Here is a 26,882-nt window from a genome sequence, read left to right as displayed (position 1 = left end):
CCCCCTAATAATCCCCCTCTCTGAATTGGCTACATCACACTCTCCTCTCCACTAAAAGCTGATGTGTGGTGTACGTTCTGGCGCACTATGGCTGCCGTCACATCATCCAGGTGGATGCTACACACTAGTGATGGTTGAGGAGATTTCCCCCCATACAATGTAAAGTGCTTTATATATCTAAGGAATTATTATAATTTTTTTTCAAAAAAGAATGCAAAATAGATGCATTTTCACTAATGGTCTCAGATTTTGGACCCCACAGTATACAAATGATCATGATTGTTTGTGTGTTTGTTTTCTCAGAGAAGCCGTGTGCTCTGTTCTGTACGCCAGTGGGCAGGGATGCACCGGTGCTGATGGCCGAGCGTGTATTAGACGGGACACCGTGTGGACCCTACGAGAGTGACTTGTGTGTGCATGGGAGGTGTCAGGTACTGTACTGTTAAGACTATATCATCCACATGCTTGAGGAAAAATCTTGAGTTTTTTTTTTTGTTTGTTTATTGTATAATGCAGATTTGTTCTCATTTTTATTTTACCAAATGTTTATTAATGCCTAATTATGTGATATATGAATATTACTGACATGCTATTTTGGTCTTATTACACTTTTAATCTCCTGTCAGTGTTAAACTGGTAGCAATAAGGTTCCCTAGTGCAAAGAACGAAGCAAAGCTAGTTACCAAATGTCTTAATTTAGGGAATTATTTACGTTTCTAAGTTTTTAGGTACAGTTTTTAATAAACAATTGATTTAATACTAAAGCAGTCAACATTAGCATTTTTAATTCTGGTGGGAAATCCATTCAACTCCATTGAAATGGCTATCAGTGTGATAACTGTCATACAGCTGCACTCAAGATGCTCTATTTGTGATGATAAGAGGATCTGTTCATCACTGCTTGCTTTTAAAAAGGGCACACACACACACACACACACACACACACACACACAAAATGCAAAGAGGTTTGTGGCTCACCTACAGAGCTCTCTCTCTCCACAGCTGAAGCTCTGCTGACTCAGTATTTATGTGTGTGTGTGTGTGTGGGGGATGTTGTGTTGTGTGTAAACTGACCTCCACTGATGCTTCATTTGTTAACAATGGGCATGTTTGTCTCTGCCTGTCCAGTCAGGTTTGGCCCGAGAATGCTTTCTGCTCTTGTCTCTCTCGAGCTCTCTCTCCCCCCTCTCTCATGCACACGTAGTGCACACACACATGTGCATGCACGCACATACACACACACACACACACACACACACACACACACACACACACACACACACACACACACAAACACACAGGCTATCATCTGTTATCTGTTTCTCACTGTCACATGTCTTTACTACATTCATAAAATTTGGTAGAGCGACATAGAGGAAAAGAAAAGAGAGAGAGAAGAATCCTTAAGGGTGAAGATACGGACAGATGTTCTCAATGTAGCCAGTCCACATGCTGAGACAGCTCTCTCTCTCTCTCTCTCTCTCTCTCTCTCTCTCTCTCTCTCTCTCTCTCTCTCTCTCACACACACACACACACACACACACACACACACACACACACACACACACACACACACACACACACACACACCAAACACATGGTGAAGGTCAGACAAATGTGGCAGAATAATCAGAAATACATAAAGGACCATAATATACTAAGTTATTACTCATTTATATAAGGAATAAAACATAATGGGGTGTGCAGGTCAAAGATACACAAGTCACAAGTTCAGTTGCTCACAAAAAGGTGCATAAACACACACACACACACACACCCTTACTATCTGTCTATTTACTATTTCTTATCTCTTGCAATGATTACTGTAGCTAATTAATGCTATGCCTAATGAATTCTAACCCTAACCTCAGTAACCAAAAAGAAATATTCCATTGTTTTTGTTTGTTTGTTTGTTTGTTTTTAATTAAATCTGCAGTTTTTGTAGAAACACAACATCCTTACAGACATTTGACATCACCCTTTCAAAGGACATTTAGCTCTACCAAAGAACATTTAGGCTAAGAAAGGCATTTTGTCTACCAAAGGACATTTAGTCTACCAAATGATGTCTACCAAAGGACACTTAGGTCTTCCAAAGGACATTTACTCTACAAAAATCAAAAAGGATCAAAGGACATCTTTGGTCCTAAACACACACACAAGGTGTCCACGGATCCTTAAAACATCTTAAAATGTCTTAAATTCCTTAATGTAAAAATCAGGTCTTAATTAGCATTAAAATGTCTTAAATTCATGTTTCAAAGGTCTTAATAGTGCAACTGAGCCGACACTGTAAAGAAGATTTAGAGTTTATTTTGGCTGATTGCTGTTTGAACTGGTATAACTGTGTTACTATATTGCACTCAGAGTGTGTGTGCGGCTCATCAGTGTTTTAGAGCGGCTCGGGTCACAGTAACTGCCGCTCCACACCAACCTCACTCTATCTGTGCTGCGAGACTGAGTCACTTATAACCTGCATTTAGACACAACACACGCCAGATTCACTTTGTTTTTATGTTAGCGTAATCTCAAACATTTTTGTGGGCAGAGGTTTACGGCATTTCACCTGATTGCTAATGAGAAGTAAATTTTAAAAAACTGTTGCCAACTAAACCGAGATCTTCCTGCGTGTTTCCGCCAAAATAAAAGCCACAAGGTCTAACACATAAAAGTGAATTAAGTCAGAAATATATTACTATTGTTATATTGCTATTTGTACTACTATTATTATTATTATTATTATTAAGTATTATTCAGTGCAATAGTAATATTACAAAATAGCAAAGTTTATATATATATATATATATATATATATATATATATATATATATATATATATATATATATATATATATAACACTACTTGTTACATTACCCTCGCATTAAATTACAAAAAAACTTGTAAACACTGCTGCGAGGGGGTTTCTAATACAGCTGCTGAGGTAGAGATGGTAAATTCATCCATCTCTCTATAGATTTTTCCCTTTCTTGGAAAATCATGGGAAGGAAATGCTGGATGTTTTTTCTTTCACTGTTGGAGCAAATGGTAATACAAACAGGATATTTTCTACAGTCTCCCATCTACCACTATAGAAGTTTACCCCGCTATAGTTTACTTAAACCCAGAAATGGATGTATATGCATGAAAACAATCCATTATAGCCGATGTATCATGTAGCCTGATTGAAGTGACGTGCAGGTTTTAAAATATTTTGGAAATGTCTTGAATATGGTATTAAATAGTATTAAATTTGAAGTGCTGATAACTGCAGACACCCTGCACACACACACACACACACACACACACACACACACACACACACACAGTAAAGGTCACAGACAGATTCAGTCACATAAACAAACAGGTATAAGGCACATGAACATGTGTTGGATTCTCTCTTCTTACTCTGACTTCTTTCATGAAATTACTTCCAGACAGTCACTAAGTAGCTTACATCCATATCTCTCTCTCTCTCTCTCTCTCTCTCTCTCTCTCTCTCTCTCGCTCTCTCTCTCTCTCTCTCTCTCATGTTTAACACATTAGCACATGCGGAAAACCCCCTGTGAGGTCATTTCAAAGGCTCAGTCTGGGTGTGTTACAAATCCATCTGCACTCCCAGGTTAGGGCTTTGTTCTTTAGTGCTGTAAAATGAGTGCACACTTCAGCTGCATCCTGAACTTTGGTTGCTTTCTCTTTTTTTACCTTCTATGTCTGTTTCTATCTAGCTGATTCATACACTTTGGAAATGCTGTGTGTGTGTGTGTGTGTGTGTGCGCGTGAGTGCGTGTGTGTGTGTGTGCATGCATGTGTGTGTACGTGTGTGTGTGTGTGTGTGTGTGTGTGTGTTGAGCTCTTATTTATAGTATCCCATTTCATTCATGATGTAATAAATTGGAGATCGTCTGTATAATCCCTATTAGCAATCCAATGACATGATGTTTATGACACATTTAAGCAATAACTGAAATTTTAGCTGAGAAGAGAGCCTTTCACTGCACCTTTTTGTCATTATATGAAACTAAAGGAGCACCAAATGTTCCGGGGCACCTGATTTTCACCTTATTATCGTCTTTTGGTGGAGTAGAGCAAAACTCAAGCTGTCACAAATAATTGTGATATAGATTGGGATATAAGTGCTGAGAAACAATCTAAACATTTGAAAACAGTCCTGAATCCAAAAATGAGCTCAAAACGTGTGACATCACCCCCCCCCCCCCCCCCACTTAAAAAGTTACATTGGCCCCCTGTTTGTTTCTGAATACAGTACAAAATACTACTTCTGGTATTTAAGTGCATCTAGGGTCTCTAGCCTCTCCTGTGGGCTCTGCCAAATAGGAGATAGAACTGTCATGTGGCTGTATACTGTCCCCTCTGAAATGATTGGAACAGCAAAGCCAATTCTTATGTTTTTGGCTCAAACCTAGAGTAGACATTCAGAGATATTAGTTGTTTAAACAATCAGTCTAATATGGCACACCTGAGCAACAACAAACATCTGTCAGTCATGTTCCAATATTTTTGACCATTTGATAAATGGGTGGGTTCAAACGAGTTGTTCCATGTTCTAAGTTGTTTAACACATCTAGATGTAAATATCAGAAAATGAAAGCTGAAATTTTGATCTATCATCTCATATTCATCTTTTGATCTCAAACCCAACTGTCTTCAGTGCTTAGCAAAAACAAACGAATTGACCATTCCATTCCAATACTGGAGGGAACTGTATATGGGTATACAACTTGGAACCATTCACTCCCATTGTGCTTTTGAAGCCTAGTTGAGTTGCAATGGGAATCGCCATCTTGCGAAAATTTGAGCCAGAGCATGCAGAGTAGGTATGGCTCGATAGGCAGTGGGTCCACCTCTCACCCGCCCATACACAAACGTGCGCATCCACAGTTCATTACCTAAAGTTCAGCTTACAATGCTAAACTCTAGTCATATAATTTTCTCAGGTATATTGATTCTACTGTTGGATGAAAAGCTTTCAGGAAAAGATTTTGTGCTTTGAGTCATGACTGACCGAGCTTCCATTTGCAAGCTAACTGACACTGCCCATCATTTAAATCAAAGTAATGTAAGTAGAAGTAGCTACTGTAAGGTACCATCTGAAATATATATGTTAAATAGCAGTCAACATTTATAATCGACACTTCCTAACTTTTAAGGGGGACAAATGGCTGCTCTCCATGATTTTGATCTAGATTTTGACTTTCATCAAGCTCTACCTATCTGAAGAAGTGCTCTTATATCCTCTGCATGTTTTGTCTGTGTAGTTTGTTTAAAAAAGAGTGACTGACTATTTCTACCAACATAATTTGACTGTTCACTAAGCTCATACAATCAATAAATTTTATAAACTTTAGCTAGCGTTAGCTGCCTTGGTTTATGCCATCACTTTGTTCACTAACGTTGGTTTGCTTGTTATATCATCAGTACAACGAGCTAGCTTAGACATCAAAATGAGCAACATACCAGAAAAAACTGCAAAGAATTCCCCACTTAGGGTCTGTGAAAACGGTTTCCAGCAGAACAAAACATGGCTTTGCTACAGAACTGTCAAGTGCTTCAGGTCCATGTTGGAGTATGTGTTCATGAGGCTTGACTGCCATGATTGACCTAAGCTGTCAATCACCTCATCATCCTCACCCTATTATTTATCACCAAATAATTCATTGAAAATGCATTTATTGCAAGGAAATATATTAGGGGGATATTAAGGTCAACAGAACACTATTCCTGATTTGTGGAGATATAACTTAAAATAGAAGCTTGGCTCAGTTTCCATCCACTAACATGGGCATGGGCAGGGTTAAAAATTGTACTGCAGCCAGCCACTAGTGGGCCTCATAGACATTTTGGCTTCACTTTAGACTGTGTATTATGGTGGCTTTGAGCTGCCTCAAAACTGCAGAATACGCTTCTTCTCCATCTCCATGCCTGCACCTCCATTATCTATTTTAAAATGCAATTCAAAAATTATCTGTTCTACTTCGCATATCTGTTTATGTCATAGTTACATTGTAATGTCATAATTGTATTATTTATTTATTTATTTATTTATTTATTATTATTATTATTATTTCATATTTCATAGACAAGTCTTTTTCTGGAAAATGCTTCTTTTTATTTTTTAAACAGAGATACAAATACCGTGTACTCGGGTATTCTAAAAAGCACTTTTATGTAAAATGCTATGTTATTAAGTAGCAAAAGGTCAAAATCTCAAAAGCAAACTATTTTAGAAATCGAAGCGGCACAAACAAGTAAACAGGCAAGTAGTGAGTAATGATAGGTGCAGTATAACTGCGCTGAAGGCTTGTAATACAAACTGAGACAATAGCGAGATTTTGCAATAACAGGGTTTATATATATGCAGCGTAATGAGACCCAGGTGAGCTTAATTGACTCAGCTGGTGGTTAGTAGACCAGAGAGCCAGAAAGTCTAGCCAGGAGTACAGCTGGACTGAGAAGTGACTGGGATTATAGGTTGTCCTGGATAACATTCTTCAGATTTGAATTACCGAATTGGCTGGATTGAGTTTTTGACTATTTGACCTGGATTATTTCTTTGAAAATGTTGTCGGATATGTTGCCAAGACAACAAATCTTGTTGCCTAGAAAACAAATGGAGTTCACAGGACCATCCTGTTCCTGCAGAAAATTTGACCAATCCCAGCTACCCATGCAATTATTATTTTTGCTTGTGTCTGCTTGCATTACTTTCTAATGAACCCAGTTTTTTCGATTTCCCAAAATAGAAAAAATGTGTAAATTAAACCACACCAAGCTTGACCATGATAAAGCATTCATTCATCGTGCAGTACTGCTGCATCTAGTACGATCGCTTGCCGATTACGTGGCGTTTCCCCCCCCCGCCACATCAAATCTGTCTGCCCACAGGAGGGTAAAAAACACTCATTCCCATGAATTGTTGGGTTCCAGGGGACCCTAGTCTTGATGCACACCTTGAACTTAAGCTCAAGCTGGTTCAGGAGCAGGCTTATTCACATTTTCACACACACGCAATACTGCCCCCTAGTGCACACATTCACATTAGGTGCAATTATGTCTACAGGTGATGGCACATTTGCAGATTCGCAGAAGTATGAATTACCTTTAAGTGTGTAGTGCGTAAGGCTAGTTCAGCAAATGTTAGCAAGCTTGTTTTTAAAAAAAAAATATTTCACAAGCATCATTACGTAAATATCAAGGTAGCGCTACATAATAATCATCCAGTCATAATTAAATATTAGCGTATGACCTAATATTAGTCAACATGCCAACAGAACACAGTAACAAATCTATTTGACCGAGGCTCATTTGTATATTTCAGGCTTCTGCGATTAGTGTTTCAAAAGCCAGTATTGAAATAATTAATAACAAACAATGTATTGTGCTTCTGATTTAGTTACTATTGCTAGAGCTGCTCTGCAATGCTATTCAATAGTCTCTCTGTTTACCCCACTAGCGTGCACATAGTGTCAGAATGAAAATTCTACCATTGTAAATGTTTTGTAATCGAGCTTTCATTTTGCTTCAGAAAATCAGCTGTAACGGCATTATCGGCTCCTCAGCCAAAGAGGACCGCTGTGGAGTGTGTAACGGAGATGGGAAGTCCTGCAAAATTGTCAAAGGAGACTTCAATCACAGCAGCGGCATGGGTAAGAGGCATACGGTGCCATAATATGGGTTATATGGCAATGAGTCTTTCTTATATCAATTGATATGAATGTTTGGTGTTGCCATTTGTGACATCTTTTTGTCTGATGTCTGTTGTCTGATCTCTTTTTTTAGTTGACGTTAGTTTGCAAGACTTGAAAGCTGTTGGAACTGGTTGTCTGCATCGTTTGATGTTTGTGTGTATGTGTGTGTGTCTGTGTGTGTGATCTCCCTTGCATTCTGAGATAACTGTATTTATGCACAGTTAAAGTGTCTCTATGTCTTTCTCTCTGGCAGCTGCTGAACCCTCATGACCTTCCAGCAGAGTTAAACAGAAAGATGTCCTCGCTGCCAATCACCCAAGCTTTTCAAAAAAAAAAAAAGGGTCCGGAAGCCTAAAGGCAAACCTAACGGTTTCAAGTCCTTTTTAGTAAACACAAGAAACAACACAATTGTTTTCAATTGCATCATTTAGGCTACTCGCTTAGGCTATATAAACCCAGGATCAGTCATCCTGAATGCAAATGTGAAAAAGATATCACTTGAATGGGAAAGGACCTGGGATACGTAAAAGGAATTCTGCTTCTGGTAGCAGTCTGGTAGAAATTAGGTTCATGCCGAGTTCATCTAGAGGAAACTTTGCCTGGCAAAATCGCCAGTTTTCAAAGCATGAGCTACTAGAAAATCTTTAAATCTAAAATGAATGAACTGGTAGTTAACTAGCTTTGTACTTTGATCTTTATTTATATGCTCGTTTCCACCGTCATGAGAGTCAAAACGTCCCACGTCTTTGGGACCCCATCCTTTGACATGTCTGAATTCATTCCCTGTTCACAATTCACAAGTATTTAGGTTTCAGCTAGATTGTAGTGTAGGTTGAATTCTCACTGGAAAAATTATATATTATTACACACAGTGCACCATAAATCACAGTTGCCCATCAAACAAGTAGGCTCAACAATCAGGAAAAGACAAAAATACAGTACTTCCTAGATATTTTTGCAAAAAAGATGTTTTCATTTGGCAAATAACTATGTTTAATCTTAATGCGCTTCATGATGGCGCATTGCACCAACTAAAGGGTTGTGGATAACCGAGATCACGTCAGGACAGTCTTAAAGGCCAAGGCATGAAGATCGAGTCCAAATGAAAGCAAGATTGAGTCAAGATCAAGACTGAAATCCATCAAATCGTTTTCGAGGCCAGGCCTTTACTTCAACTAATTAGCTTCAATTATATATTACTCAACAATGTTTTCTGGAAGAACGAGTTACTTCTTGTCAAACTTTGTTTTTTACAAGCTCTTGGTTAAGAACAAGACCATATTTACTAAGACAAATGCCCAAGAACGAGACAAGTATAAGTACAAGTGCCAATAATCTGAGACAATTTGAAGTCACTTCAGAAAATGTCTCGAGACTGGACAATGTCATATAACTCTTCTGTATACTAGATGTAGTCATCTTGTGGTAAAATATACCTAGTGAAATTAAAGATGCTAGCTTGATGTAAATAAGGACCGAACACCACATCTCATAGCCAACTTTTTGTATCTACATAACCAGCTTGCCATACCTTTTTATATTATGTTAGCTAAAATCTTTTTTATGGTGAATTAGGTTTCCAGGCAGCACATTGGAGCTTTTACTTTCCCTGTAGGTTAGCTAATAAATGTATGATTTTTCCTCCAAAACCGTTTAAAAATATCATTTAAAGACCACTAAAACCACCATAGTTGTGTTTTAATGAATTTACTGGTTTTAATGGTTTTTTTGTGGTCGTGGTTTGCCGGATAATTTATAACGTTCAGTTTGTTGTATGACAGCGGGTCACAGTGATGTGTTACTGGTGCACTTTCAATGCTACCGTCTTGCTGCCTATTATAGAGTGAACACAGTGAATTCTCTGTATTGTAAATAGTGAACAAGTGAGTGAGGAAGAAATTTCAGACACAGCTTGTTTCAACAGCAGAGTAACAGTCAGTTGGTAACCGATTAAATGTGAAATTTCTAGGCTGGCCCACTTGGTGGTCTGGCAAAATTAATAAAAGTATCTAAAAAACAAATCTGAAAATATTACATTCACTTTAAAGGCATTAGATCTGTCTTCTGCATCGTGGTATCCCATTCCTGTGGTAGAGAACCATAAATCCTTCATTTGTTATACAACAACTAGGCACCCAGCTGTGTGAAATTTACTAAATCCCACACAGTTCCTCATAAATCAGCACTATTGCCATTTCAGCAATAAAACAGATGCCAACTGGTGTTGTACCAAAACATGGGCTCTTCTGTATGCTCTCCTTTTTTCAGTGCCCCATTTTCCAACACCATAATGATCATTCTGTCTTAGCTGCAGCGTCCCATAGTGCCAGGTGTTAATATATAGTTAACTCCAGAATTACTGGCACCTTTGATAATGGTGGGTAAAAGAGATAATGAAAAAATGCATTTGTTGTTAATTAATTATAACATAGGGCTAATGTATTTAGCATGGTGTATCTGAGCAAGGAAGAATGAATCCAAATGAATACTAATTCTAGTCAGTTTCAAATCGTACAGTAGGTAGGCCTGTCACGAGGACTACTTTTGTTGGAAGATATATTGTCTGAGAAATAATTGCGATAAACTATATTATTGTCATTTTAGGACCCTTTTATGCCACCGATATAACGATGATATAATAGCATTGTTTTTGTCTTCCTTTAAATTAATCAGTATTTTGTCATGTCATATATATTCATTTGATTAATTTTACCCTAACTAAAATGGCATTGGATATTATTAAACAGCATTTCAGTTGACAAGAAAATGCTAATTTTAATAGTCACACATTTTATATAGGAAGTGAAACACATATCAACAAAAACTGCAAACTGCCCTTGTTGTGAAAACCTGATCTCCTGAAAGAATAATGTTACAATATGTACAGTATTTTAAAACAATATTGTGAATTCTTTATGCTTTAGTTATTCATTGTCCAAGTTTTAGTGCGTTGATACGGAAAGAGCGTATTCACACCATGACTTACCATTCACACCAAGTTCAATTGTGCATTTGCGTCATTTCGTGTAGAAGCAAATTGTAATGCTAGGTTTGTGTTGTGTATACAGTGCGTCTGATTAATCTCATATGCGTATCGGATGCGCTTGGGTGAGTTAATTACCCCTCTAGTAAAGCGCTTCAGTTTACCGCTGTTCATTCATTGTTCAGCTTAAGCAGCTCAATCCCCGACATTACTGACTATGAATGGATTTCTAGATTTCTTTCTAGACTTTTCTTCTTCAAAAAACATTGTTAGTGCAATGTTAATACTGTATTTTGCATATCATTTTTTTCAACAGTATGTTTGAATTAAAATTGGTGCTAGTGCTTTGCTACACCTCTTAAATTCGAATGCACACAGTTTTTGCATTCGGAATGTGCATTTTTATATTAAGTTCTACGAATATCCAAAGCAGAGCAGACGAGAGGACAGAAGCAGAGCGAATGACTAAAATGCCGTTGTGTCAGGATTCTCCCCCTCGTGCCGGGTGCTGTGTCAGCGTTTTGCCGCCTGACTTTGAAGAGCCTTTAGTTCCATGGTGTTATTCTCCAAGTTATCGATCTAGTTCCGTTTTCTCGTTTGTGTATTTTGACTTATCCCTGCTTTTGCCGTTCGCTGATCGGCCTGACCTGTGCCAGTGTTCTGTTTACCGCTTTTGAATCATGATATGGATTTCTCTGCCTGCCTCTCAAATAAACCGCATGTAAACGCTATGGGCAATATCGAGGTCAGTAAAAAACGATCCATGTCCATATATCGTATGATAAGTCGATAACGTAATTATCGTGACAGGCCTAACAGTAGGTAAATGCAGAGAAAATTAGGAATGTTACATCAACATTTGCATCAGAACATTATTGAGGCACGTTACACCATTACTCTTGACATCATTAACCATGTATTTACTGACTGGATATTACATCTAAATTTGTGTATTAAGAAAAATGGCAGACATATTGAGCAAGTTCTGTAAATAAAAGCTTTTGTTTTGCCAGTTTTTATTTTTGCTCCTGTGATGCCGGACTTATGGGACACATTCTGAAGGGTGGCAATAATTCTAGCATTGCTCTGATGTACAGGAGAGAGAGCAAGAGAGACCACTCTTCCCACGCAGAGACCAATTATGCTTTCTATTTCCAGCCACAATTGGCTGTGGCACTGTCAGGAACTCATGAGGGACACCTGCACCATTTGCGAGCTCACGCTTATTTTCTTACTGCAGTTTACCACATCACATCACAACATGCTACTTTTAATTTAGCTTCCATACATTGGATAATTTATCCCGTTTCAAGTAACGCAGTGCAGTGGCTTAGCATGCATGACTACAGATAATGTGACAGTATAAAGCAAGAAAACTGCACACACAGCGAGTGCAGCAAATATAATAAATGCATCGGAACGCATAAATAAATGCACAGTGTGCAGTTTCTCTACAGAACAGAAGGAGCATATGGGGAAAACCAGCCAGCATGAAGTGTGTGAATCTGAACATACCGAGTGCAAATTGTATGAAACTGGATGAAATAGTAGGAGGGTCAAGGAATGTGTGTGTAAAATCATTCCCGGTTCCTCCCACATGGCCACGTTTCTAATGATTATGACTCTCCAGGAATAACATACATTCTCTTCCTGTACAAAGTAATTGAATGCCACGCTAGATTAAAAAAATGAGACTTAATAGTGCTAACCTTGGCAACTGAGCATGTTTGTCCTTGTTCCAGGTGTGAGTGTGTACAGTATTTGCTTGTGTCTGTGTGTTTCTACACGTCTGAGTCTGGAAAAAAATCGGATTTTGAATGCCAGCGTTCGAGCACAGGAAAAGATCACTGACAGTGTTCGGTTCTCTGTTCCCCAGTCACCCCTAGCCATTGTAAGAAGGTCTCTACGTGTGTGATGTCAAAATCCAGGGCTCTTCCCAAGTGTTTCTCATGTAAGACGCATGCTTGTGCATGAACGCGTGGGTGTGTGTTCGTGCTTCCTTTGTGTGTGTAACCCAGACATATTGACCCATCATGTACATCCTCACTGGTGTCTTCTGAGAAAGGGAGCTACAGTCACTAGTGGCACTAAACCATAGTCTGATCCACTCTAACACAGTGTCACATGTTTCTTCTTCAGTTAGCAATGTCAGCTGTTCCACTGAGTGAAACCCACTGCATGTCATGAATTCAGCCTGTTTGTTCGATGCCAAACCTGATCTGAAATCAGCAGCCGTGTTTTCAAATATGTGCGTAGGCATGTGCTGATATTTATTTGTACAGTCAAACAGTATGTAATAAATAGATGTAGAAGTGAGGTGAAGGATATGAATGTGTGCTCAAAGCATGTTTATAAAGGGCAGTCTGATAGTTTAGTATGCAGGCAGGGGTCAGCAAGGCCTACAGGGTTATCAAGGTTTTATGTTATCCAGAACTGAGCTGAGCAAGATAAGGTCCAAGGAACAAGCCTTATGAAAATATAGCATATTAAGTAAGGAATAAACCATGATGAGGCTGGATGTTATAGGAAAATAATTAACAATGGGGTGGTGTGATATTGCCTCATGAAAAATGGAGGTATTATTTTTCCTGTAGCCGCCCGTATCAAATTCAAGGCCTTGATGCTCACGTACAAGACCATGTCTGGAACAGCACCGCTCTGGAGATTACTTTAAGATACAATTTCTAAACTAGCCATATCTATTACCAGTCAAAGGTTTGACACTAGGATGAGTATTAATGATTGAATATTGAGTAAAAAAAAAAATTGTAAAAAAATAAAGAAACCCCATCAATGAGCAGGTGTGTCCAGTTTTTTTGACTGGTAGTGTCTGGTAGTTTAGTCAGAGACTGTACTTAAAAGTAAACTATATATTCAGTATATACTGTAGACTTGAAAGTACAGTTTGAGCTCATTTTTGGATTCAACTTAGTGAAATGTCATAACCAGATATCGTTATATTCGATAATATCAGCACGTGCCTACGTATACATGTGGTAACTTGACCTGGGTGTTGACTCATAGGGTCTGGGATATTAAGCTCTTCCTCATTAAAATGATTTTTTTTTTCTTTCCTGCATTCATTTCATCATTTGGAAACTTAATCCTTAAAGTCACCAGAAACCTTACAAAAATGTTTTAATGATTAAAATTGGCTGGACCAAAGGCTGAATATTGTCACTGCAGCAGATTTTCTGCAGTCTTTTAGTTGGAAAATCTGACTCAATATTGAACATGTAAAAGGCACGTATTATTTTATCCAGAAAAAAAAGAAGCGTATGATGATCTAATATTTAAATGCAGCACAACATACTATCTAATTATAGTATTTAAGGAACCATCAACCAAATTTGGTCTTCATACCAGGTTTTGGGTGACTTTAAACTGAATGAGGTTAGTCACTATCTCCAGTATAAAATGCATTAATCGGAGAAAAGTGATCAGCTCAAACTGTTCTGTGAGTCCGATCAGAAAGTTTGCCAACTTTAAAGCTCTCTCTAGCTGCCGGGATGGTGGTGCTTCAGGTAGGTGGGTTTGTGCGTGTATGTGTGTTTGGGTAAACTGGTGCAAAGGGCTTGCCGAGCTCTCAGATTTTTTTCCAAAGGAAAGCGTTTTGTGGTGGGTAGTGTAGCAGTAACTGCATGCTGTTGATTAACTGTGGTGTGAACACAATTGGGCTGGTCTGGAGCAGTAATGAGAAACAAAGCAGCTTGGAATGCGCACAATAGCGAATTTAGTTAATATAACGGCATTCATTCGCAGTACGGTATGGAACGATGTTGATTGAAGTATAGGAAGATTTCAGCACGTATTTGTGGAAAAGCAATAGTGTGACCTAAAACAAGAATCATATCTCAAGTGTAAAACTAGGGTCCAAAAAATGTTCTTTGGGATTTGATATAGCAATCGCCTGATTTTTAGCATCCATTCTGTCACCTTATTGTGATCTAACAGGGTCACTTAAACCCTGCTCTCTACACTGGCCCTTTGGAGAACACATGAAGAGTGTAATGTTTCATTGTCCAGATATTTACCAGCTTCAGTTTCCCTTTTACCACAAGGTCACATTGGAATAACCCCATCAGCTTTCTGAAAGAACGTTTTTCCTATAGAAATTACACCCAATCCAAAAAGAAGCAGTGCATTCTCTCTCCATATTTCCTTTTCAACCCTTTCTTGGCTAAGCCTGATCAGATTCATTTTAAGTGAAGCGTGATAATATTCTGGCTTTGTTTTATCATTACTGCTCAAACACAGTGTGGCACGGTCATATTAGATGGAAGAATGTGTGTCTATCTGTGTGTGTGTGAGAGAAAGACTTTCTGGTACAAATCGGAGCTCCCCATCTCATCATTTTCTTATTTGGATCCTAATCTGACCTTTACCCTGCGTTCACACCTCAAAGTAACAAGTTACTTTGTCTTTGGTGGGAGTTTGTAAATGTAAATGAGTAAATGTAATGTAAATGTACGTTTAGAGACTGCTACTGATGTCAATTGTCCCATTAGCCTTTCCAGCTTTTTTATTATTTAAAAAATATATATATTTGTCTAATATGTAGACAAAATATACACAGGCTAATTAATCCATATTACTGTGTTGCATTTTGCATATAATAATACTCAGGAAAAGATTAAGCCATAGTTATACGAATAGGAACTACAGAATATGCTGACTCGGAGTAGGAAACATCAGAAAACCTTTGCCACAGCACTGGTACAAGTAATTAATTTTGATTTGGTGTTATCATGTCATGACAGGAAATGAAACTTCACCTGTTGCTTTGTTGCCATTTAGCGTGAACGTAGGGTTAAGGAAAGGCAGAGATACACCTTTTCAGTAAAATGTGAACTAATGCCAAATCAGTATAAAGCCAACCTGCTTAACACTTCCTGTAGCCAAACTCGGACCTGTTTCATTTCCTGCAACCTTGTGTTCTCACACTAGTTAGAATAGAGTCTGTAAGAGATGGTTGGCTCCGATTGTCCTGGAAATGACCATTACATTATTGCTTAACATCTGTACACATGTGTATGCACACACTCACCTCAGCTTCACCTTAACCTACACAACTTTTAGTAGGGTCCAAATTCTGAGTCCACTATCAGTATGTGATATCAGTACTTAATATATAAGGAAAATTTGACTACCTAATACTTGAAATTGAAATTTATCTGAATAATATATTGTTTTCACATGGTTTGATATATTTTTTTGAAGTAATGGTAGCACATAAGCCTTCTAACACACAATGTTGATTGTCATCATCTCTTCACATGTAATATGTAATATTGTGTTGTGTTAGTCCTCCATGCCTTATCATTGTCATCCATACAGCTTTCAGTTTTTCAGTTTTAGTATTTCTTAAACAATGGAAAGAATACCATTTTTGGTAGTGGACTTTTGGACCCTATTATATCACTTTCTGAAATCTGCTCTCCTGCTTTCTCTCTTGCTCTTTTCTCTCAAGGTTATATTGAGGCTGCCGTCATTCCTGTAGGAGCACGGCGAATCAAGGTTGTGGAAGACCGGCCATCACACAGCTTTCTGGGTAAGCTCTCTGTAATAAAGATCACACAAGACCACCATGTCCTTTAGATTTACAGAGCGGGGGATGGGGGAGCTGTCAAAAGAGATGATGGCATGAGTTTCACTTTTTCTGTGTTGGATGACTTCACTGATCTGCTGCTCATCATCTCTCTGTTACACACACAGTGATAAAAGGCTTCCTGTCAGTCAAAGTAAAGTAGGTGTGGCTTTTGTGTCTTTCATATAAAGTGAAGGAGGTGTGACCTTTGTGTCTGTCATACAAAGTAAAGGAGGTATGGCCTCTGTTTCTGTCATACAAAGTGAAGGGGGTGTGGCTTCTGTCTGTCATACAAAGTAAGGGGGTGTGGCCTCTGTCTATCATGCAAATTGAAGGAGGTGTGGCCTCTGCATATTATGCAAATTGAAGAAGGCATTGAGTTTGTGCCTGTTAATAGCAGTGAATAGGGCGCGACCTCTGTGTCTGTCATAGAAACTGAAGGAGGCCTCCCTCTCCTCAATGCTTAAAATTTTAGAAGCACATTGTACCATTATACCAAGCTTTACATTGTATTAAATCAAAATGTTGGCTGCTTTTATTGCAAGTTCACCTAGCTTGCAGCAGTAATCACACTTCTAATGGTGTCTGATATTCTGCATAACTTTCTTCAGTATGTCTTGAAAAACAATCAAAAGCCGCATGCTTGTAGAGGCCCAATACATGAGCTGATATTTCAGTTCACCTTTATACATAAGAAAACCTGACAGCTACTAAGGTTTTTAAGTTTGAGCAAGCTGGAAAACTTGTCATATGGATAAAGACAATATATGATAAATAAAAATGTAATGGAAACAGATGGTTTGGAATAAATGATGACTGAACCGGTATGTGTCTCTCTATGACTTTGGCTTGTCCATTTTGGATGTTGTCTTCTTGTTGCGCTGGTTCAGTTGATGAAAACACAAAGCGATTCCTATCGCTTTGCCTTACCAGCATTTCAGAAGTTTTCTCATAATTTTGCAAAATACTTTTTAAGATATTGATAGACTTGTAACAGAGTTGTGCAAAGCGGTATATATGATTCATTTCTAGGAAAGATGTCAGTTTCTATGAATTTTCAAGTTTTCACGAGTTCGTACTTAAACAATGAAAATGATAAATATCTACAAATTCTTGGGTTGTTAGAAGTGAATATAAAATTAATAAAATGGATGATTATGTCATTCATCCAGCTTTAGTAAGTGCTTTATCCTGGTCAGGGTCATGATGGGTCTGGAGCCTATGTTTGGGAACACTGGACATGAGGCGGTAATGTACTTTGGATGGGATACTAGTCCATTTCACTACACCATGCACAAACATTCACAAATAGGGACAATTTGGCATAACGAATCCACCTATATGTATGTTTTTGAGGTGGGAGGTAACTGAGGAATCTGGAGAGCCTAGAGGAAACTCTCAAGGACACAGGGAGAACATACAAAGCTTTGACAGGCCGAAGCACTACTTGCTGCACTACTCTTCCACCAATGGATGTTTCAGTTTGCTCATTTTCTGAAGTACAATTTTAATAAATAAAGGTTTAGAACTCTTTGAAACATGTAGCCCTTAATAAAATGCAAGGTTGCATTTTTTAGCCATGGCTGAATATTATATACCATGTATATATACATACATATACATTTTATATGAATATCCATCCATCCATCTTCTATACCGCTTATCCTTCATTCAGGGTCATGGGGAAACCTGGAGCCTATCCCAGGAAGCATCGGGCACAAGGTGGGGTACACCCTGGACAGGGTGCCAACTTTATATAAATATATTATATAAAATTACACATGCAATGGGTCATATTTTGAGCTTAAACATATGGGGACTTTCATTGCTACACAATTCTATTCATAAATAGTTTAATTAAAAAAAAATGCATCTCACAGTTATTGGTAGCCAAATGAGCACTCTCCTGGAGACAAAAACAGCATTGAGTCTCTGTGAGACATTGAGCAATGTCTAACAAGGTTAATGACACATCTAGATGCATTTTGCACTATCCTCCATGCAGAATATTTCAAGCTCCTTTATATTTTTAGGGTTGCTCAAGTGGAACAGGGATGAAAGCAGGAGACTGAGGTGGTCACTGCATAACACTAAATGATTGTTCCGACATCTGTTTGTTTTATTTTAGATATGTATTTTGATCTGTATTTTGTTAAAAGCATCATCTTTGGTCTAGCGTTAACCTCCGGGCAGGGCCAACCAAATTTTGAGCTAAGATACCATCATTCTTCACTAGAGGGGCTCTTGTAACCACCAGCTTCAAAACCGCCATAAAGCATTCAATTCAATTCAGTTTAATTTGTATAACGCTTTTAATGATGGACATTGTCCCAAAGCATGTGTATCTTTTGTGCTGAATGATCTTTGGTTTTCCCTATGGTAATGGATGACAAAGGGATTTTAGATAGATTCCAAGGAAAAATGAAATGATTAAAGTTAATGGAGGCTGAGGGCATTTTTTAAGGATTACATTTTATTTTCCATTTATTTGAGATATTCTTTATGGATGTCCATAATTTGGCATGTTCTTAAGAAAAAAAAAATACTACTATTTTAAATAGAAGTTTCTATTTTTTGGACTAGATCAAGAACTTAGCTGTGAATTCAGTGTCTAACATAATGAAGCCTTACAGTATAGTTGAGCATCAGTTTTCTAATATTGCAGCTGTAAGGTTTTATACGAGCCACGTGAATGCATGTGGTTAACCCATATTCCCTGTTGACCATTTCAGCATTGAAAGACTCGAGCAAGAGATCCATAAACAGCGACTGGAAAATCGAGCTGCCGGGGGAGTTCGAGCTTGCCGGCACCACTGTTCGCTATGTTCGCAGAGGATTGTGGGAAAAGATGTCTGCCAAGGGGCCCACTAAGACTCCTCTCCACCTCATGGTAAATAAATTAAACCTTACTCTACAGCCCTGGGGAACAACTCTTCTTTTTTATCTGGCCAACCTTCTTTAACACATTTGTTTACCCAGTTTATTCATGGAAGCTGCTTTTAACGTCATGTTCTGTTTATTTATGATTGTAGCTGGGTTTCAAGGTTTTATGAAATGGGGCTTGCTTTGGTTGATTGTTTTTCTAAAAGCCTTTAAACCTTATTAGGGTTTTTTTCATTGTTTTTTTTGTTTGTTTTGTTTTTTTTAAATCAAGCATGGTAGACTAGTTTTCCATGAACGAAGAGGCTTGTGTTGTGTTCTTGAGAAAAATGGACCACTTTGTATTTGGAACTTCTACTTAAGCCAGAATAAACACACTGAATTATAGAGAAACAGCACATTATTAATAAGTAACCCTTGTTTTGTTAGATGTGGACCTTAAACATTGATAATGGATCAGATTTTCTTTTCTTCTGTGTCAAATATCAAGATGACATAATCGTGACGTTATACAAGTTATTAATCCCTTTACATTTTAGTGAGATGTTGGTTGAAACATTATCATCTTTACACCTGGATTCAGTTAAATTTTGCCTTTAAAGCTCATTAGGAACAATCAAGATACACTGCAGCCTATAGTCAAGAGAGCCAGAAAGGCCTGAAGGAAGCTCATGAAGGGCCATATTTAGCATTATAAAGAAATCATGCAGGCTTTAGTGGATGTCAGACTACACACAGCTCCCTCAGGTCATGCTTAACTTCAGATGGTTCAAGTCTGTTCGACCTTCTTTGGAGTATATTCAGTTAAATAGCAGAGGAGATTAAGAGGCTCTCAGAGGGGCTGTGGTGCAGGTTGCTCTGACCTGAAGCAAACGAGTGAGTTGATGTAATCCTCTTCGGAGCTGTAGGTGTTGGGTTATAAATGGAAATGTGTCACGCACTTACACAGCACAAATTTCATTTCACATACTTATTACTAATCAGCAGCTGCAAACAGCTGATCACTCATTAGGAAAAATGTATGTCATAGGCCACACCATTCGTAAGAGTTTTTCTCTAGCATGAGAGAAAGCGCATGAAATGTAATTGCACAAGGGTATGTTTTTAATGAGGCTTCATTGAAGACATTTGCTCTGAATAAAGGGCATCTGCTACAGCCATGGGAAAAAGAAAGTACTCCTTCAGGTCTATGTTTTTATAAATTGATAATTGATACCTTTGGTTTATTTGCTGTTTGGTTTGGTTTCATTCTGCACATAATTGGATGAACCGTAAAGGAAAAAACATTTAGCTGAGGGGTGTGTACGGCTGGAAACGTACTCGTAAAGCTCTTTCATACATTGGTCTGAAATCCGGTGGTAGAAAAAGTTAAACAAACCTTTTCCAAGTGTGTGTCTACAGTTCACAAGAAATCTGACCCAAACCACCTCGGTCAGATGCTCTCAGACCATTTTAGTCCACACTTGAGTGGGATTTCCATGTACTTATATGCACAAAGGAACTGCCCCAAAGGGGTACATGCACCAAAATTCAAAATAAACAGACTATAAACTACTAATTTTAGTCAAATAAATCAAATTCTCAAAGAGCACATGCATTGACTTTCCCTTTTAATTCCCTTTTAAATGAACCAGATTGCTTTACTAATGCACTCTGCTGTGAGTGTCTTTTCAAAGCCTTTCTCATTTTCCAGAATGTTCTACAGGTCCTTCTGCTGCATATTTACTAATATCACGCTATTGAACACTTTTACTATGTTGTGTAAAATTAATAAAAGTAAATAAATGTATTGTGGTCAGATGCCATCAGGTATCTAGTTCTAGCTAGCAAGCATTATATTAGCCTAACAATATACTACAAAAAGCAGTAGGATTTTTCTGGAGAGGATTAAATTTTATTATGAATTGAAATGAACTTGCTGCATTTGAGAACTGTTTGTAATGTTAGCTAATGTGAAGAGAATTCTTTATGTATTAATCGATAAAAAAATCCAACCATCCATCCTATTTTCTATACCGCTTATCCTACTGGGTTGCAGGGAACCTGGAGCCTATCCCAGGGGGCATGGGGCACAAAGGGTGGTACACTCTGGACAGGGTGCCATTCCATCACAGGGCACTCACATACACATTCACACACCCATTCATACACTGTGGACACTTTGGACATACCAATCAGCCTACCATACATGTCTTTGGACTGGGGAGGAAACCGGCGTACCCGGAGGAAACCCCTGCAGCACGGGGAGAACATGCAAACTCCGCACACACAGGGTCGTGGCATGAATCGATTCCCCAACCCTGGAGGTGTGAGGTGAGTGTGCTAACCACTAAGCCACCGTGTGCCCTTCGATTAAAAAAAAATTCAATTTCATTATAGATGAAAACATCATCTAGATCTTTGCTTTAGTGGACATAAAGCAGGAAGAACACAAGAAATAAAGAGCCATGTTCAGAGATCACACACCTGGCCCCTTTGTTCACAAGCCATTAGCCTCCTCAGTGCAGAATGCTGGCGTTGAAATCACTCCCCTCAGATTGAAGAGGAGATTATCGCTCTTGCTTGTGTTGTTCGCTGACAGCCAGAGTCTAGTGCCATTACTTCAACATGATTACAGAGAATGGATGAGTGCACTTTCACTCTTCCTCTTAGCAATGACTTGGTCAGTCTGTGTCGAGCTGTTCAGTCACAACCTATTGGAGTCTGCTTACTCCTTGGAGTCTGTCTCTTGATGAACTAGTGTATATTGATATTTAATGTAAGCAAAGTAGAAACTGTTTAAAGAGCAGATTCTCTGATGGAATAGTGCTCTAACTTATGAGCGCATTCTGGTTTTTCTGGGATGCTGCAAATATATTCGCTAAATGAGTATATTGGAATAGAGCTGAATGCGCATTGGCCGTCTCAAGAAATCTTGACGTCCTTTTTCACACTCAAAAAGAAAGTTCATGGGAGTGGGCCATTTAGCTCATTGGTTAAGATTCAATACTAAGGAAAAGGAGATTGTGAGTTCAAATCCCAGGGCTGCCAGAGGTCTCTTGTATAAGGTCTTTAATTTGTAATCAGTTTTATTTGCACAGTGCTTTTAACAATAGACATTTCCACAAAGCAGCCTTATAGAAATCAGGATGCAGATCTAGATATCTAATGAGCAAACCAGAGGCGATAGTGGTATGGAACAAATACCTGAGATGACCTGAGGAAGAAATCTTGGGAGGAGCCAAACTCAAAAAGGAACTCATCCTCTACTGGATGGCAGGCTATAAATACCGGATAATAGGATTATACATCATTAAACTATAGTTATAGAAAAGTAAAGTTGAACAGTACTAAGTGTGCTGAATGTATGCCTACCTGAACTCCTAGGTTTTCAACCTAGACTTAAATATTAAGACATAACAAGGAGACAGTTCCAAAGCTGTGGGGTTTATAAGAAAATGCCCCCCCCCTCTAGACTTCAGTATTTTAAGTACAGAATATCATAATATACCTGCACCTTTTGTTTGAAGCAGGCATGGTGGATCATAATAGACCAAAAGTTTGCTCAGTTACAGTGGAGTGAGATTTATTCAGTGCTTTATACGTCTTTACATTTACATTTATGCCATTTGGCAGATGCCCTTATCCAGGGTGACTTACAGAAGTGCTTTGAAGTCAGTAAATACATCCTGATAGTTCACTAGTTTCACTAGGTCAAGGACAAAGAGTATTATTCGTCTAAAAATTCTGCTGGAAAGATAGCATAGTACAAAAACTCTATTTTTTAAAACTATTTTTCTATCTTTTTCTAGAAAAAAATTATTTTTAGTAACAAACTGCTAATTGAAGTACTCCATGAAGAGGTAGGTCTTTAGTTGTCATTTGAAGACAGCCAGTGACTCAGCTGACAACTTGGGGAACTTTGTTCTACCATCTAGGTACCAGAAAAGAGAAGAGTCTTGATGCATACCTTCCTTGTACCCTGAAAAATGGTGGGTCCAGTCTAGCAGTGCAAGAGGTTTGGAGAGAGTGTAGTGCAGTTCAGGGTATGATAAGTGCTTTAAGGTGTGTGGGTGCTGATCCATCTTGTAATGTATCCTGTAAGTTGCTTTAGATGAAAGCTTCAGTAAGAAGAAGTGAATGTAAATGCATACATTGTCTAATGTCCCTTACACGTTCCTCGAGTTTATTAAGCTGGCGTCTGTCATCTGGCTTGGCTGGAACACAACGCAGAGTTGTATCAGCATAGTAGTGGAATCTAATGAATCTAATACCATGTTTACAAATGTAATTTGTAGGTAGCATATATAATGAAGAAGTATATATATATTTTTTTACTTTGAATGAATACTCTGAATTTTCTCATGAATAAAATTTTGTCATGGGAAAAAATAAAAAGTAATCACCACAATATGCTGCTGGTATTCAGCATTAACACCTGCATGGACAACTTATAATCTGATACTCTTAGGAAACTTGGCTAATTACATACTGTACACAATAGCTGCTGATGCTATTAATGGCTATTTTCAGGAGTCTTCTCTAACCAGAGCAGTTGCGCAAGGCTTCTCAGTGGGTGCCTTACTGAGAGGGGTAAACCTGTTGGGTATATGAATCAGAGAGGAGTGGTATTCCCAAGTGTGTAATCCATTATTAAAAGCTATCAGGTCCTCCTGTGACTATTTTAGGCAGGCAACTTGCAATTGTCTAATGATATACATTTCCAGTAGTCAGCATTTCGTTTTTCCCATCATCCTCACTCAATCTATCTCTTCATGCATTGATTTCATCTCTGTATTCCTCTACCTCTGATCCTCATCCTAGGTTCTCCTGTTCCATGATCAGACATATGGGATCCACTATGAGTACACAGTGTCTCTGAACCAGTCTCAGGAGAGCAACGCAGACATTCCCAAAGAACCTGAGCACCTCTACCTGTGGACTCACAGCAGCTGGGAGGATTGCAGCGTTCACTGTGGAGGAGGTACAGGCTAATTAAAAAAAAGCCAAACAGATCTAATGCAAATCAGTGTCAGAGTTAGAAATAGTATGCAAAGCATGCTTTTACATTGACATGCACATTTCATAAAATAGTGGGTTTCGATACTGTCTGCAACTGTGGAACTGAGGTCTCATTTATCAACATATATACAGTGCCCTCTACTAATATTGGCACCCTTAGTAAATATGAGCAAAGAAGGCTGTGAAAAATTGTTTCAACTTTTGATCTTTTGTTGAAAAAATTCACAGAAATACTCTGCTCTCATGGATATCAAACAATTGCAAACAAAATACAGGTTTTTGTTAAATATAGGTGTGCAACAGTTATTGACACCCTTTTAGTCAATACTTTGTGCTACCTGCCTTTGCCAAGATAACACCTCTGAGTCATCTCCTATAATGCCTGATGAGGTCACAGAATCTCTCCAGATCCTTCAAATTCCGAGGTCCACACTGGTGGACTCTCCTCTTCAGTTCACCCCACAGGTTTTCTATGGGTTTCTAGTCATGGGACTGGGATGGCCATGGCAGGACCTTGATTTTATGGTCAGTAAACCATTTTTGTGCTGATGTATGTTTTGAATGTTTTGGATTATTGTCTTGCTGGAAGATCCAACCACAGCCTATTTTAAGTTTTCTGGCAGAGGCAGTCAGGTTTTCATTTAATATCTGTTGATATTTGATAGAGTCCATGATGCCATGTATCCTACCAAAATGTCCAGGTCCTCTGGCAGAAAAACAGCCCCAAAACATTAACGGCCATATTTAACGAGCCACCACCATATTTAACCGTGGGCATGAGGTACTTTTCTATATGGATACTTCTCAAAACCACCTCGTGTTTATTGGCAAAAAGCTCTATTTTGGTTTCATCTGACCATAGAACCTGATCCCAAGTTCCAGTAGTGTCTGGCAAACTGAAGATGCTTGTGTTTGTTTGTTTATGAGAGTAGAGGCTTTTTTCTTGAAATCCTTCCAAACAACTTGTGGTGATGTAGGTGACTTCGGATTGTAGTTATGGAGACTTTCTGACCCCAAGATGCAACTAACTTCTGCAGTTCTCCAGCTGTGATCCTTGGGGATTTTTTGGCCACTCGAACCATCCTCTTCACGGTGTGTTGAAACAATATAGACACACGTCCAGTTCCAGGTTGATTCATAACATTTCCAATTGACTGGAATTTCTTAATTATTGCCCTGATGGTGAATGGTAGATTTTCAATGCTATTTTCTTATAGCCACTTCCCATTCTGTGAAGCTCAACAACCTTTTGCCGCACATCACAGCTATATTCCTTGGTCTTACCCATAGTTATGAATGACTAAGGGAATTTGGCCTGTGTTACCTCATATTATTACCCAGGTGAAACAGGAAGTCATGGTTGAACAATTTCCTGTTCCTAGTCACCTAGGTATACTAGAAGATTTAAAATATCAATGGGAAAATATATTTTTCTCATATGAATTCATAGGGGTGCCAATACTTGTTGCACACCTATATGTAACAAAGACCTTTTTTTGGACAACCCTGTGTTGTGTTTGCAATTGTTTGATATCCATGAGAGCAGAGTATTTTTGTGAATTTTTTAAACAAAATATCCAAAGATTAAACAATAGAGACATTTTTTCATAGCCTTCTTTGCTCCTATATACCAAGGGTGCCAGTATTAGTGGGGGGCACTGTATGTGTAGGTTTATGTATAAATTGTGAATACACATGTTTCTTTGCTTAGAATATGGTTATCAAGTTATTCTTGTGCGTGAGGATGTGTGCATATTTATATCTGTTCCTGACCACAAACCCCTAGTGGTAGAAAAGTGTAATCATGGGTAAAATGATTATGAGGATCTCCCATACCAATTATTGTCAATCATGTGAGAATAATTTATCGAATAATTATTGATGATGGTGCTCACAACAAGGTGCAGACAGGCACAGACTTTGTTTGCCCATTGCAATTTCAGTTGATCACTGTCTGCAACACTTTTAAAGATGCCAACAAAATGCAACAATAGCATTCCCATGCACAGTCAAGTCTAATCTAATCTAGGGTTTTGGTATGTTGAAGTATGGGAGAGAGGCCTGGCATATCCCATAAACATCTATGCTAACAATGATATGTTGAACATGCATTCATATCGTTAACGTCACAATGCATTACATTTCCAAATGTCATTGCCGGTTTCCAAATGTTATTGGGAGAATAGACTGCACTCGTGTAGCCATAAAATCATGCTTTTAAAGGAAAGTTGTTTGTAATGTATGGTAATTTTTGGGCATTTCTTTATGTAATTGTGTGTGGTCATGTTCAAGCAGAGCAATTCAGAATGTGTAGGATTTATGAATGTCTGCTGAGGTGTGATAAACATCTGCATGTGTGATCAATTTTCTAGTTCACACAATGATGCACGGAATAAAACTTGTTCTACGCATACTTTGATAAATGAGTGGAGTTGTTTAGTTGGCACAGCAGTCAACTCAAGCTAAGTTATTTGCATGTGCTGCCATTAGGAAAAGGAGCCATGAACAAAGCCATTAACAGTGAATCAATGGTCCATGGTTGAAACATATGCTGCAGCTGGAGCAAACTGTATGGAATCTAGCTGCATTGGTGCTTTGTGCTGATCATGAAGGGTTTGAAATGGATCAAATAAAAAAATACTTATATTGTTTCACCAGTCATTCTATGGTTTAGTGATTTCTGCTTAATTTTAGCCTATAGGTACTCACCCTTGGGGTCGTGAC

At 38.4% G+C, this 26,882-nt stretch overlaps 1 protein-coding gene across 3 annotated transcripts in view; it reads left to right on the top strand.

Moving 5' to 3' along the window:
* The window catches only part of adamts17 (ADAM metallopeptidase with thrombospondin type 1 motif, 17), a 153,671-nt gene that overhangs the window by 95,128 nt on the left and 31,661 nt on the right, over positions 1-26,882 (top strand). For 2 of the 3 annotated variants that reach the window (XM_017478337.3, XM_017478336.3), the window contains exons 14-19: positions 304-431; positions 7,545-7,665; positions 12,567-12,641; positions 16,161-16,241; positions 19,010-19,167; positions 23,961-24,120. In XM_017478337.3, coding sequence (XP_017333826.1) covers positions 304-431; positions 7,545-7,665; positions 12,567-12,641; positions 16,161-16,241; positions 19,010-19,167; positions 23,961-24,120 — 723 coding nt within the window. The remainder of the gene's footprint in view (positions 1-303; positions 432-7,544; positions 7,666-12,566; positions 12,642-16,160; positions 16,242-19,009; positions 19,168-23,960; positions 24,121-26,882) is intronic. The other variant, XM_017478338.3, reaches the window with a different exon arrangement.

Source organism: Ictalurus punctatus, chromosome 10 (assembly GCF_001660625.3).
Source record: "Ictalurus punctatus breed USDA103 chromosome 10, Coco_2.0, whole genome shotgun sequence".
Taxonomy (NCBI): Eukaryota; Metazoa; Chordata; class Actinopteri; order Siluriformes; family Ictaluridae; genus Ictalurus; species Ictalurus punctatus.
Note: the sequence above shows the minus strand (reverse complement) of the source record. Positions and strands in the feature narration are given on the sequence as shown.